This window comes from Sylvia atricapilla, chromosome 9, assembly GCF_009819655.1.
Source record: "Sylvia atricapilla isolate bSylAtr1 chromosome 9, bSylAtr1.pri, whole genome shotgun sequence".
NCBI lineage: Eukaryota > Metazoa > Chordata > Aves > Passeriformes > Sylviidae > Sylvia > Sylvia atricapilla.
The window spans coordinates 8,203,732-8,217,861 of NC_089148.1; the positions used below are offsets into that span (position 1 = coordinate 8,203,732).

The 14,130-nt window shown below is 50.0% G+C and overlaps 1 protein-coding gene across 1 annotated transcript in view; it reads left to right on the forward strand.

Moving 5' to 3' along the window:
- Positions 1 to 14,130, forward strand: part of PAPPA2 (pappalysin 2) — a 90,553-nt gene that overhangs the window by 32,196 nt on the left and 44,227 nt on the right. Inside the window, exons 4-11 of the mRNA XM_066324712.1 lie at positions 3,218 to 3,511; positions 4,217 to 4,409; positions 7,425 to 7,546; positions 9,007 to 9,499; positions 10,023 to 10,151; positions 11,117 to 11,208; positions 11,471 to 11,664; positions 12,779 to 12,913. Of these exons, the coding sequence (XP_066180809.1) occupies positions 3,218 to 3,511; positions 4,217 to 4,409; positions 7,425 to 7,546; positions 9,007 to 9,499; positions 10,023 to 10,151; positions 11,117 to 11,208; positions 11,471 to 11,664; positions 12,779 to 12,913 (1,652 nt within the window). The remainder of the gene's footprint in view (positions 1 to 3,217; positions 3,512 to 4,216; positions 4,410 to 7,424; positions 7,547 to 9,006; positions 9,500 to 10,022; positions 10,152 to 11,116; positions 11,209 to 11,470; positions 11,665 to 12,778; positions 12,914 to 14,130) is intronic.

The following is a 14,130-nucleotide window of genomic DNA, read 5'->3' on the forward strand; positions in this document are numbered from 1 at the left end:
TAAATGCTGACCTTGTGAACCTCCTCAAGCTGGTTCTCAGTCACTGAAAGCCAAATTTTCCTTTACCCAGGGCAGGAGGAGGCAGAGGTGAGAAGGAAATGCCTGATCTGCAGTGGAGAGAGAGGGGAGGGTGGTCTTGTTGGGATGTTGTGAACACTTCCACATCTTGCCTTCACAGCCAGGATCCTGCAGAGGGGAAATAGAACTTCCTGATCCAAAGCTGGGAGCACTCCCAACTCATTAGGGAGCAATGGGGGCAGGGAATGAAGGGATAGGGATGTTCTGGAAGGCAGAGTTCTCAGACTGTTTCTAATTCTGCCATTTAATTAGCTGTTAAAATGAGTACTAAAAATATGATTGTCCTTGTGGAGTGTGGGGGAGGGATGGAATAGGGGAAGCCAGCAGAGGGGAGGGGACAGGGTACCCCAGCCTTGGCATCCCTCTCTTGTGACAGTTTTCTGCCTCCCTGTACTGGAATCCCATTTATTCCACCACATGGGAAGAGCATTGGGTTTCTGCAGGCAGGAGGGCTGGGCTGCTGGGTCCCAGGGTGCCCTATGCCCCTGGTGCTCAGCCTCTTTCCCTGTGGTTACTGCTGCAGGGTGTGTGCCGGGCTTTCACGTCTCATTTACTTGTTTATGAGCACTATTTTCTTTCTGTGTGCTCATTCCTCCCTTCAGACCTTTGGGCAGGCAGCCCCCCTGCCTTGCTCAGGCTTGGTTTGGCTGTAGAGATGCCTTTTCTTTCTATTCTCTCTTCTCTTATGCCCTGTTTTGATTGAAATGAGAAGCAGCTTCGCTTTTATGTGCCCACTGGGTTTCCCATCAGTGGGATGCCCTTCACTATCTACAGCAATTACTAGGGTGGTAATTAAGAGGGTGATGGCTTCCAGAAACTTAAGAGTTGACAGGACAGAACATGAAGGTCCCAAAAGGATTTTTCTACCTCTGTGCCTTCTTGTGACCCATCTCCAGGCAGCTAAAGGGTCAAGAGCTTGACTGATGGGATGCAAAGTCCTTTGCTCTCTTGTCTCACTACTAGGAAGAAAGGGAATGCAATGGTCTACTTTGTGACCCATCCTTTGCCTCAAGCCCTGGGCGGAAGATCCACACTGTGGGAAGGAGGAGCAATAAACACAAGTTTTGAGCTAAGAAATGGTGCCACTTGACAGACAGGTCAGTGGTGCCTCTCAGCCCTTCCATGGGCCACACACCAGGATGTTCTCTGGAAGATGTCACCCTCGTTTCTTCACCCCTCATTGAAAGGGCTTGGGAGAATTTTCAGGACGTCTCTGAAGTAAATAAAGTCCCTTTCCAGCCCCCAGCTCAGTGTTCACCCAGTGTGGCTCCCCCACAGGAGTCACAGACCTGCTGATGTCATGCCAGGGACACTGTGATCTGAAGAAAAACCCTCTCTTGGAAGGAATGCCCTGTACTCGAGCACATGAGGCAGTCGGTAGTGTACAGAGCTGATCCAGAAGCAGATTTCAAGCAGTCTGTGTGGCTGGAGACAGGATCACACTGTGGCCACCTGCCAGCTCTAACTTTGCTGGCAGGGCAGTGATCATCAGCAGAGATGCAGTAGCAGAGGCTCTGCCGTGAGGTAGCTGGCACAGTAAATCCTCCAGGGCCCTGCAAAGGAGGGAGCAAGCTGTGCCGGAGCCAACTATTCACCACACTGCCATCCAAGCTGTCTGGGTTAAAAGCAGTTGTGTAAAAACAGCCTCCCGAGGCATGGAGGAGTTGCCTGGAGTCAGCCTGGGCACATGCTGGGGTCTGCTTTTAGCACCCCGGTCTTGTTGATACTTCCCAGCCCTTGCTCCTCCACTGTAAGGCAGCATGGAAAAGTGGATGGAGTGTGAAAATGAGAAGAGAAAAAAAGGGGGAAATGCCCAGTGAAAAACCTCAAAACAGGGAGGAAAAAATGAAGAGATTCGAAAGAAATTTTAATCTGGACAAAATAAAGGAGGCAAATAAAAGGAGGCCAGTGAAGCAAATTTTTTTGTTCTTGAGCACCTTGTGTGGACAGTTTCCTGGCAGATGTGGTACAGAGCCATCAGTACAGGGTGTGCATCCCAGGTCAGGAGCCAGAGATGCTGGCAGTGAGCAAAGGGAAGGCTCTGTTCCACCTGGCTTTTGTCAGTATCCTTGATCCTTGTTCTTCCCATCACAGATAGGCTCACAGGAAAGGAAAAACCACTTGCCCTGCAGCCACAGGTCAGTTTAGGGCAGGATGATCATGGGTCCTGTCCAGCTGTGTGCTGTTGCTCTCAGTATGAGGTGTCAGCTCTGGGGCAGTTTCTGGGGGACTTGGTCTGTGCCTGTGCTCCGTCTTTGACAGCTGAACCTGCACCAAACTGGCATGGAGATGAACTTCCCCTCTGTGTCCCTTTGAGCTGGGGGTTGGGATATCCCAGTGAAGAGATGATGGTTTATGAGGGTCTTGTTGGGTTCATTTGCACCTTGATCACATGCAGACCCCTCTGAAGGCGGGAGGAAGAGCTTTTCAGAGGCTATGTCTTGTGGAATCCCACTCTAATTTGGGTCAGGTTTGTGGTAGAAGCTTAGTGGATTTCAACAGTACCTCACGAGACTTTTAGTTTACCCCTCAGAGTCTGGTTTGGAGGGTGAAGCAAAAGGTCATGGTTGATTTCTCTGCAGGGGCTGGAGCTAGTGTACTTGAATCTCCATGTGGATTTCTGCTGAAGCTGGCACAGCTGAATGTGTCAGGACTCTGCTCAGCACCTCATTGTCCTCACCTTCCATGGAAGCTGGCCTGCCTTAGACACCTGTCCAGGTCAGGGAAGGGCTTCCGCCCTCTGGTTCCAAAGATGATCTCTGTAAAGTCACAGCATGACTCAATTGGTGCTCTGGCTCCAAACTTCCTTAGGAGTTGTGTGATCCAAAGCAGACACTGAATTACAACTGTGCAAAGAGATGCAGAGGGCAATAGTAGCTGGAAATGACTGAAGATCTTGAAGGGGGAATAAAGTGGTTGGAGAGGAAGAAGAACCACCCACCCTGTCCCAATCCAAGCGGGCAAAGGAGCCTCTTCCTATCCCACGAGAGGCTGAATATGTCTGTCTTTGGGTCTCCATCTGGCTCCTTGTCGGTGGCCTAGAAGCACAGTGAAATGAGTTTTACCTCTCACAGGTGAGTCATGACAGATGTCCACTGTTCCTTTCTTGGAATGATGCTCTCTGTGCTTGCAATTCCAGGTGGAGTTGTCCTCAACCCTGCTTACTACGGCATGCAGGGCCACACCAACACCATGATCCACGAAGTGGGACATGTCCTGGGGCTGTACCATGTCTTTAAGGGAGTGAGCGAGCGGGAGTCTTGTGACGATCCCTGCAGGGAGACCACTCCATCCATGGAGACAGGAGACCTCTGTGCTGACACTGCCCCCACCCCCAAGAGTAAACTCTGTCGGGATCCAGACCCTACCAATGACACCTGTGGCCAGACGCATTTCACGGGGACGCCCTTCAACAACTACATGAGTTACACAGGTAACCAGTAATCACTCTTGGGAGTCACAAGGACTCACCTTCCTTAAAACTTGGGTTTCCCTCCTTTCTGCCTCCATCAGTAGTGCTTTACCTCATTCCCTAACCCGCAGGGCCTCTCCTGGTGTGTTGGGATGTGTCAGGCAGTGCTTGTAGTAGCTGTTTAACCACTTTCTACCGGCAGGCTATTTCTGTCCATCCCTCTCTTCCTGCCAGTGGGTCCCTGGACGTGCACCAAGGCTGCTCTTGTCTGTGCGTGTGGCTTTGTTCTCCGGCCCTAAAGCTGTTATTATTATTATTATTATTATTATTATTATTATTATTATTATTATTATTATTGTTGTTGTTGTTGTTGTTGTTGTTGTTGTTAATGATTAACCTCCTGAACCCTCTTGGCTCGGTTCCCAAAGGCATGCCAAAGGCATGGGGCTGGTGTTTGTCCTGTCACGCCGGAGGAGCAGTTCCATGTCCCCGCGGCGCGGGCGCTGCCCAGGTGCCGGCGCGGGGCAGGTGCAGGGACGCGGAGTTGCTGTGGCAGTGCCATCTTGTGGCTTTGGGGACACACGACACTAGAGAGCCCCAGCAGCCGAGCCACAGCCCGCTGCTGCCTCCCAGCCCTCCCGAGAAGCCCCCGAAGAAGTTTTGGCCAGGATGAAAGATGCTTGTTGCCGTATCCTAACGCTCATCCCGGCCTCTCTTCTCCCCCAGACGATGACTGCACCAACAGCTTCACCCCCAACCAGGTGGCCCGCATGCATTGCTACCTGGACCTGGTGTACCAGCGCTGGGGACACAGCAAGAAGCCGGCGCCCATCCCGATCCCTCCCATGGTCACGGGGCAGACGCAGGACTCGCTCAGCATCCACTGGCTGCCTCCCATCAGCGGCGTCATCCACGAGAGGTGAGGGAGCTGCGCTTGCCGCGGTCCTGAGCCTGCGAGAAAGGGACAAGGGATCTCTGAACCCCCAATCCCCTTCCCACCCTGGCTGTCCCCAGCAGAGCCCTCAGACATAAGAGCCAGGTTGCTGCCATGGCCCCCTGGCAGATGTGGGCTCTCCCACGAGATTCCCGCTCTCGGGGTTCCGGCCGGAGGAGCCAAAGAGCATCAGGAGGCCAAGCCAGCTCTTAAACCCCAGAGTGCAATCAGGGGATGAAAAATGAGCTTCATTTAGCACTTATTGTATAAAGTAGCTATTTACCAGGAGGAGCTGCAGCCTTGTGGTTAAGGCAGGGAGCTCGAACCACAAGAGCTGGGTTTCGTTCCCAGCACTGTTGTGGACTTGCAGAGCAGCTAACTGGGGGTAAATCAAGAAACTTTTAAAGCCAAGGAGCCTGAGTTGTCTGGCGGGTGAGCAATGCCACAGCCATGAGTGTTGGGTGGATGTCTGTCTTCTCTCCACTAAGGGAGCCACCAAGACCTGGATACACCACCAGTGTGTCTATTCAGCAGCCTCTCTTGCTAAAATGTTTTGGTTTCCACCAGGTTTTAGGTGGTGAGACCTAATTTGTTGGGGTTTTTTTTTTTTTTTTTGGGGGGGGGGGCGGGGTGTTTTTGTTTGGCTTTTTTTTGGTGTTTTTTTTTTTTTTTTTTTTTTTTTTGTTTGTTTTTTTTTTTTTTTTTTTTTGCTTATGGGATCATAAGCACATACATAAAGAGCTTTTTTAACTTGTTCTGAAGCTGCTTCATAAAGCTATCTTTTATAATTAAAAGGAACATGCTATTTGATGGCAGCTGGGGTACTCTTGGACCAGTGTTTTCTGGCTTTTCAAAGAATGAGTGCTCTCTACAATGGGCCTTTTGCTCAGGAGTAACAAGAGCACTTGCATGTCACCCCACAGGCAGAAGAGGCTCTGAGTGCTGGGTAGCCTTGAATCATCCAAATAAACTGCTTTGTTGGGGAATGCAGTGATTTGGGAGTAGGAAAACATGAGTGTAGAAGGGAGACACTTTGGAACCATCCCAAGTTGTCACTCATAACTGTCTCAGGAGCTGTTCCATTGTGGCAGTCCTGTATTCTCTGAGAAGAACTGGTCAAGGAAAGTGGCGGAGGCTGGCCCTTAGCATAGAAAAGTGCCTTTGTCTTTTCTGGAGAGCACAGAAATTGATATTATTGTGACTGGTTTGTATTACAGTAATGCTGAAAGCCAAAGCCTGACTCTGGGTTTAGCAGAGAGCGCCCCAATTGCACCCACTCTAGTTCAGAGGCATTGCCCTGAGATGTGTAGGATATGTTCTCTCTGACTGGGGAGGACAGAACAGGTTGTTCATCCAAGACTACCTAGAGAGCATGGAGAAGAGGAGAGATTAAATCCAGCCAGTCCCATGGGCACTTGTATTTCCCAGTCTTTGAAGAAGTTTATTCTGACCCATGAGCTGGGGAAATGTGCTCCCTCAGCATCTGGCCCATCTCGTGTGTATCTTTTACCAGAACCTCAACCCAATCTGTGAGTCCTTTCTGAGGCAGGCTGTGGGGCAGGGTCGGGCTCTGGGGTAGCATCCCTACTCTGTGGGGTAGGTATCAGTGTGGTTATCCAGGTAAATCTTCCTTTATCTCTGAATGCTAAATAGAATAGGCCAAGAAGCAACATCAGCCACTGTATAATATCATTAGCATTCAGAGAGGATTTAAACCCTTCAAAAACTGGTGGAGTAGACCCAAAGAGTGAAGGGTTGGGTGAAGGGTTGGGAATAAATTTCCCCCCGTGTCATTTCCTCACAGTAGGTACCATTGTTAAAGTAACCCCAAAACCACACAGTTAGTGTATGATGGCCCTGAATCCATGTGCCTGCCTTCCAGAGGAAGTTAAAAATCCATGAGTTCACCTTATAAACCCATAAAATAAACTGGTTATAGGGGCCATGTTTAGAAAGGGCCTGCAAATGGCAGAAATACAGCCACAACTATGTGTCACTCAAACCAGGGAAAGCTGGACCACATAATGCTGCCCAACGAGGCTTCTCTACACAAGCACTTAGGTCACCTAAGAACTGCTATTCTTTTTTTTGTCTCAATGCCCTCTAGCCCCACGCCGGGCACCAAAATCTGTCTTGGTTTAGATAGACGGGTATCTGCCAGGGAAGATTGGAATTTCCCTTGGAATGTAAGCCCCCTCTCCTCTCCCTTTCCAAATTGTTATAAATTTGCAATTAAAAGGCTGTCAGGCAAAGATTTGGGGAATAGGTATAGCTGTTCTTTACTAGGGATATTAAAGATGCAAATGTTGAAGTACAAAAGAATAAGCAAACAACAAGAAATCCTAGAAAACCTGGACAGAGACAGAAATACAACCTGACACCCTGTTGATCAGGGTGTTGGAAACAGTCCAAAGTCAGCCCTCCTGGAGTGGCAGATGTGGTCCTGTTGGAAGCAGAGGATAGTCTTGTTGGAAGCAGAGATGGTCCAGAGATGGGTCTGGTTTTCCATTGGGAATCCCATGGGAACGCTGGATGTCTGGTGACACTTTTTGCTCCTTTTACCTGGGCAAAGATGGTTTGGCTCCTCCTCCCTGGGTAGAGCATCTTACAACAGGATGATGTAATGTGTCATGTCATTGGTGAGCTTTAATGCCCATTAACAGAAGATATCCCCATGGGGGTAGTGGAACAATGAACAGAGATAAGAATGCCCCACCTGGTTTCAACAGCTGCCTTGTTATCAGAAAGGCAGCCGCTCCTCCCTCCTGGAGTTACAACAGATAAAGAAAAAAAAGCACCTCCCCAACTGTGTTTCAACAGATGGAATAGAATAAACTTTTTGTTGTTGTTGTTGTATAACCCAAGGCAATTATTTACTCAGGGAGTTTCTGAGACCTTAGCTCTGCTTTTCCAACTTCCTGGGTGGTCCGACCTGGACAGATGTGGGTGGGAAGTTACCTGGTCCTCCTTAGACATGCCAGGTGTGTGCTCTGTCAGCAGGGAGCAGGACACACTGTGTGACAGCTGTGCTGAGGATGGCACCTTCCGTCAGTATGTGCACGAGGCCTCTTCCCCTCGGGTCTGTGATTCCTCTGGCTACTGGACTCCAGAAGAAGCAGAAGGTAAATGTTTCCTCTCTTTTCTTGTCTGTGAGTCCCCAGACAGAATCTTTCTGGTACAAGAAAAAGAATAATTTTTTTAAATTTCTTTCAGAGCAACTCTTGTCTTCCCTTTGCAAGGGTTCTGTAGTACAGGAAGGGCTTCCTGGTGCCCAGGAAAAACCTGGTAATGGCTAGATGGCCTTGGACAAACTGACTGGCACCCCAATATTTACCCAAACCATTGTTCAGACAGGTGTTGTTGAGAAATACTGACCTAAGGGAGGAGCCTTTAACAGAAATCAGGCTTAAAATATAGATCTTGGAACCTCATTCAAAGCCTCAGGGACATTCACAGAGTTTAGTGTAGTCTTGTCCAAAGAGAGCAAGAGGAGCTCTGTGCTGAGTCCCACTGAGTGTATGCCAAGCCCTGGGCAGTCCATTCTTCCCTAGCCCGGGAGTTAAAACTTCTCTTGTGCCGAGACCCAGACGTTGGTTTGGAGACCCACCTTGTGGGCACAGTGGTGACTTTCAGGGTCACACAGTTTCCACAGGAGCTGTTGGGCTTTTCTTGCTGCCTCAGCTCCTCCAGGAGCAGGGTAGAGAAGGCAGGAGACATGGGGAGCTGGTCCTGGGAGATGTGTGAGGTGCACGTGCTGCTGCTGAGCCATGCAGAGCCACAGGACGTGGTTCTGTGTGTCTGTAGTTGTCACGACTGCTTGTTTGCTCTGATAAAAGGAGAGAGTTTGTGGGTTTCAGAAACTTTTAGACTTGTCTTAAATGTGTGAAGGCTTTGAATTGCTGCTGGGCCCTAAGAAATGCTTCCAGTGGCTAATGAAGACAAGGGTATTTCTACCTACAGAATGATAAATTCCAGGGATCCTTTCTGAGTCTGAAAGGCCAGCACTCCGTTTCTCTTGCTGCATGCTAATCCACCATCAGGGGAGGCATGTTGGGGCTCTGAGGTTAGCCTGGGCTCTGTCCTGGATGTTCTTCTGGAAAAACAGCCTTCCAGCCCTGCTTCCCTGCTTTGGGCCTGGTACCTTCCTGGCTATGACCTGTCCCAGCATATGCTAGTGCATAGCTTCTGCTCTGCTTGGAGCATTCAGGTGCCCTTGGCAAAGTTTATGCACCTGTGAAGCTACAGAGCAAGCTTCATGTTCCTCAGCTGTGTCTAGGCTGTCCCTAGATCTTTGCAGCTGCAGTGTGGATAGCAGTGCTCCCATTTGAGAGGCCTGTGAGACACCAGGTCTGCTGAGCCTTGTGTGTATGTCCAGGTACCCAGGAGCTGGGAGAGCAGTGGGGTTTATTGCTTTCCAGGATGTTAGGGCAGGTGCCACCAGGTCTAGGACATTCCTGACAAACCCACACAGGTGTGCAGTTATACCCCAGAGATGCATGAGCACCTACAGGGAAGATCACCCTGTGGGTCTCCTGTGAAGCCAGCTGTCCCCTGGTTCTCACCAGCTCCCTCCTTGTCCCAGGTCCTCCAGATGTGGATCAGCCCTGTGAGCCCAGTCTGCAGGCCTGGAGTCCAGAGCTCCACCTGTATGACATGAACATGACTGTGCCGTGCCCCCAGCCAGACGGCTGCATCCTGGAGCTGCGCTTCCTGCACCCTGTCTACCCCGATTCCCTCACCCTCTGGACCACGTACCTCTCCACAGGCTCTCCCAAGGCACTGTCTGACATTGAAATCCTGACAGAGCAGGGGGAGTCCATCCACCTGGGCCCCCTGGACACCTTCTGCGATGTCCCCTTTACTGTGAAGCTGAATATCCCTAAAAAGATGTCTGGAGTTAAAATCTACACCTTTGATGAGAGGATGGAGATAGACACAGCCCTGCTGACCTCCAGGCCCCACAGCTCCCTGTGCTCAGCCTGCAGACTGATCCAGTACCGGGTGCTCCGTGAGCCCCCATTTGCAGACGGGTCCCCTGCCAGCCCCCTGCAGCCACATCGCCACTTCACCGACACGTGAGTTACTCAGCTGCTCTGTCTTGGGCTGAAGGGGTGGCTGAGTCAGCTTTGATGACCTCCCTGTGTCTTCTCTCTTTGAACCCCTGGAGGTTTTGTTTCTGGTTTGTTTTTCCTCCTGTCCCCGCCGCTCTGGGAATTATTGCATCCAGTGCCACTGAGCAAGTGTGTGGCAGACCCACCATGCCAGCACGACCCTTGGTTAACTAGAAGGAGCTTATTAAACCCAGAAACATCTTCCCCATCAGTACAACCCATAAAATTACGTTTCTCCATCAATGCAACAAGTAAAATGATTGCTCAAGCTAATGACACTTCTCCCCGGCTCAGACCTTTGAGAAATAAGCACTGTGAGCTAAAAGAGATTCTCTTCCCACAGGCTCTGCCTCTGATGTGTCTGTGTCTTAGGAAGACACATCAGATTGTGGTACTGCATGGATATATATACATGATGTCTATAGTTGTGGTGAGCAAACCTCAATGCAGATGTTGCTGCTCCCTCAAGCTCTCTCTGTTCCTGCAGGGAAGTCACACCTGGGCAGGTGTACCACTACCAGGTGCAGGTAGTCTCTGGGACAACCTCAGGAGAAGCCTCCCCACCACTCGTCCTTGTGCATGGAACACCCTACTGTGGGGATGGGAAGGTGACCACGTAAGTTGGAAAACTCAAGCTCTCAGATGAGTTCTTTAAGCTGTCAGGTCATCCTGCCCCAAAGGGAAGCAGCAGGTGGGTCCTCCATGCATGGGCACGTGGCTGAAAATGCTGCACAAAATCTGAGCTGTAGAGCTTGTGTTTTGTAAAATGCCATGGGCATAGGAGATGGAGATGGGCTTTTTGAGAGGTGTGGTCTGCATGAGGGGTCCAACCTGAACTTCTGCTTTTTACCTCAGTGTTTGGATTCTGGCCCATCTCAGTGAGCTGTTGCAGGGTCCAACCCAAAGGATCTGCCTTTGGAAGTGGGCTGTGTAACTTTTTGCACAGGGCCCTGCAGGAGTAGGTTCTGCAACAAGCACAGTCCCACACTCTCTCTTTAGAGAGCTGTCCAGTCTCTTCTCAGAGACCCCAGATAATGAGGGATGCACCAGTTCTACACTGAGAGAGCCCAATGCTTCACCTGCTCTGCCTGGGAGATAATTATTTCAGATCTCCATATTCAAGCTTTTTCAGACTTCACCTTCCAGGATACTTGGGATCACTTTCATTTGAAACCAGTTTTCTTAGCAGAGTGGGGAAAGGGAGAGGAACCTTCTGTCTCTCCCTTCTCCAGCTCCCACTGAAACCCCAGCCCCATTTCAGAATCTCCTGCCTTCAACACTTGCGTTCTCCAGAAACTGGTCTTCTCTTCCTCATGCTTAATTCTCTACTTCTATTCTCCCATAGTTCTTGCCCCAGGTCTTATAGAAAAGTTCCAGTATAATAATGTCTGCTCCCAAATGCTGTGACTTTAAGCTCTTTTTACCCCCTGGCAAGGTGTTTATCTAATTGTGGAGTTCTTCCTTTTGAACTGCTTCTGTGGAAACAGAACCAAGATAAGGGACCCTCACTCATTACTGAGCAGGAGCACAGGGGTATTGAGTCAAAGGTGGTAACAATACATCTGGCTGTTTCCCTCTTAGGAGCCTGGAGGAGGAATGTGATGATGGGGACTTGCTGGATGGAGATGGTTGTTCCAGGAAGTGTAAAAAGGAAAAAGGCTTCAACTGTGTCGGTGAGTCCAGCTGGATTGAGACGGGTCCAAATGGATTGACTCCTTTTGAGGCAGGAGTCAAAACTTTACATTATTCACTCTGCTCCTTAGATAGAGGGCCAGGCACCTCATCACAACAGCTGGAGTGATCCATGGATCTTGTCAGGCCCTTGTGGTGGGGAAAACCCTGGGCTAATGAAACATCAGACCTCTTATAACGGGAGGAGGTGTGTGTGTGCCTGGAGCCTGGTTTGTAAACATCTCATCCCTGCTCTCCCTGCAGGGGAGCCAAGCCTGTGCTACGTTCATGATGGGGATGGTGTGTGTGAGCCCTTTGAGAAGACAAGCAGCATGCTGGACTGTGGTCCATACACTCCTGAGGGATACGTGGATCTGTGGGCAGTGAGAGCCTATGCCTCCCAACAGGATGCAAAGTCCTGCCCTGCTTCCTTAGTCACTGGAGAGCCTGTTGTGAAGGTGAGTGAAGGCATGGGCAAAAAAATAAAAAACTTTTCTAGCAAAGTCTGTCCTGGGGAAAGCACAAACAAAATCAGCTCTGGAAGCATTCATCAGTTACTACCTTTCCAACCAGGGACTGAGTGGATGACCTGGGCATTTCTCACAGTCCTCTTGTACCAGTCCCGGAGTTCAGGAACTGCAGTTCATGGAGAGGTGCTTCATCTTGGCAGGGAGCACCTCCCCCAGCCATGCATTTCACTGAACAGAGACCACCCCATCCCACCAGCCAAATGCTCAACTTGGAGCATGTGTCTTGTCCTACTGTTGGCTTAAAAACATCCCGTCCGTCTAATACCTTATAAGGTCAGGGCCTGAAAGGATGAAATCACGCACACACCAGCATCTGTACTGCTCCCAAGCCCTCTGATCTGAAGCCAAGGAAAAATCAATGGGAGAATTTCCATCTTTCATATGGGCTTTGGAGCAGAGCCTGGAGGGGATTTTGCCTGATTGGTGTTAACGTGGTGTGTATGTTCTTTCCTAGCAAGCTGAAGAAAGGCAAGAAATATGTAAAGAGATCATATTTAGCCCTTTTACACGTGTGTTTCTACTGACTTGATATGAGGAACAATTTTCCTGAGACTTGCAGCATGGTTAAACTGCCCAGATATACATGTCCAATGTGGTGCCTTGGGCTCAGGTGTCTGTTCCTTTACAACGACACCTGTATCTCCCAGGTTTTGTCTGCCAGGCCTGTGGGAATGCCAGAGGGCATGGAATGGAACAGAAGAGTGTTATTCAGGCAAATGAATCACACCTGAGCCCAGCCAAAATCAGGATGCTGTGGTCTCACCTACCAGCTCACAGCTTGACTCATTTGTTACTCAGCCCCACAGACACCATGAGATGCTTGAACAACACATTTGCAGCGCTCCAAAATAGCGAAAGTCTTCTGTACACGTGTGTGGGCAGTGAGATGTCACTTAGGAAGCCACATCCAAACTGTCTTCATGCTAGGAGCCACGTTGGGGTCCTTCTTAACATTTGTTGAATCTTCTATGAAGTTTTGTAGGTGCTGTTTTTCTCTCCTTTCCTTGCAACCTTCTGGATCGAAATAAATCCCTCTTTTCAGGTATGTAAATCCCACCTTCCTGAGGTGCCAAAGGACCTTCTGCAGGCTGCTTGGTTTCCCTGTGCCCCCAGCCAGAAGAATGCTCAGGACCCAAATGAGAAGATGCTCTTGGGCCGTGAGGGAGTTTGGCTCAAGGTAAGTGAGGGTGTGTGGTCAGGCACAAAGGATTTGTCTTTACTCAGCTCTGGTGACAGACCCCTTCCTTTTCTGTCCTGTAGGAGCTACAGCAACCTTTAAAACCTTCACTTACATACTACTCCATATGCTGCTGCACTCTTTGTAAATCCCCAAATACCTGTGTCTGGATCTTACATAGTTGCCCCGTTCCCACTGTGAGGAGCAAAGCCATCCTGGGGCAGATTGCCAAGAAACCAAATGTACATGAAACCAAAATACCACAGAAATGCCTTGAGGCTGAGAAACAACTCGCTCCTGACTCTCCCCTGAAGCCAAGCTGTGTACCTGTACCCCAAAGGCTAGGTACAGGCTGTGTTTAAAGTCCTAGTTGCCTTTGTTCCCCGTGGCTGGGAAGAGCAGCAGAGGGCATGGATATCTTCTGCCATCCTGAGGGGTCCTGAGCACCCCAGGGTGCTGCTGAGCACCCTAAGCCCACAGCAACCAGCTGTAGGCTGGTCCTTCTGATGACTGCAGACCAGAGGTGGCCCTTCTGTGCCCCAGGATGCTGGTCCTGCAGCCAAGCAGGGGCTCAGGGGCTGCCCCTGGAGGGTCAAACTCCTTGGTTGAAGCAGGTAGAAGAGAGGGACAGAGGAGGGCTGAGGGTCAGGCCACTGGGATTTTTACAGCATTGGGTTTCTGACCACAGGCACAGTTTAGAGGTTTTGTGGCTGCTGCCTGGTGTTGCTGGAAAGCCAGGCTCTGGCATGCTGCTTCCTCTGTGCTCTGAGGGGCAGCTTTCCCTGTTTTGTTCAAGGTTCTCTAGAGGGGGCCTCTTTCCCCAGATGCTCGGACAGCTCGGTGAATCATCAAACCTCAGTCAATAAATGTGGGTGTACTGCTCTGAAATCCTCTGTCTCTACAAAACAGCTTCCTTTAAGCTCCTTCTAATTTTCCCTCTCTTCCTTGCTTGTGTGCTCACAACCCACTTTGTGGCTTCAGTCTCTGGCCATGACAAACCTTTCCTCCTTTCTTCCTTTGCTGAAGGGAGAGCAGTAATCCTCCCCTTCGGCCTTACCTAGATGAAAGCTTGCTTTCCACTTCTCCACAGGGGTTAAAACATGTTACAGTTTTATTGGAGCTTGTGGTCACTTCTCTTCCTCTATGGATGTTTATACTGAAGACTTTCATTACTGGTTCTCCATGCTCTCTCTAGGAGTGCTATTATTTTCCGCCCA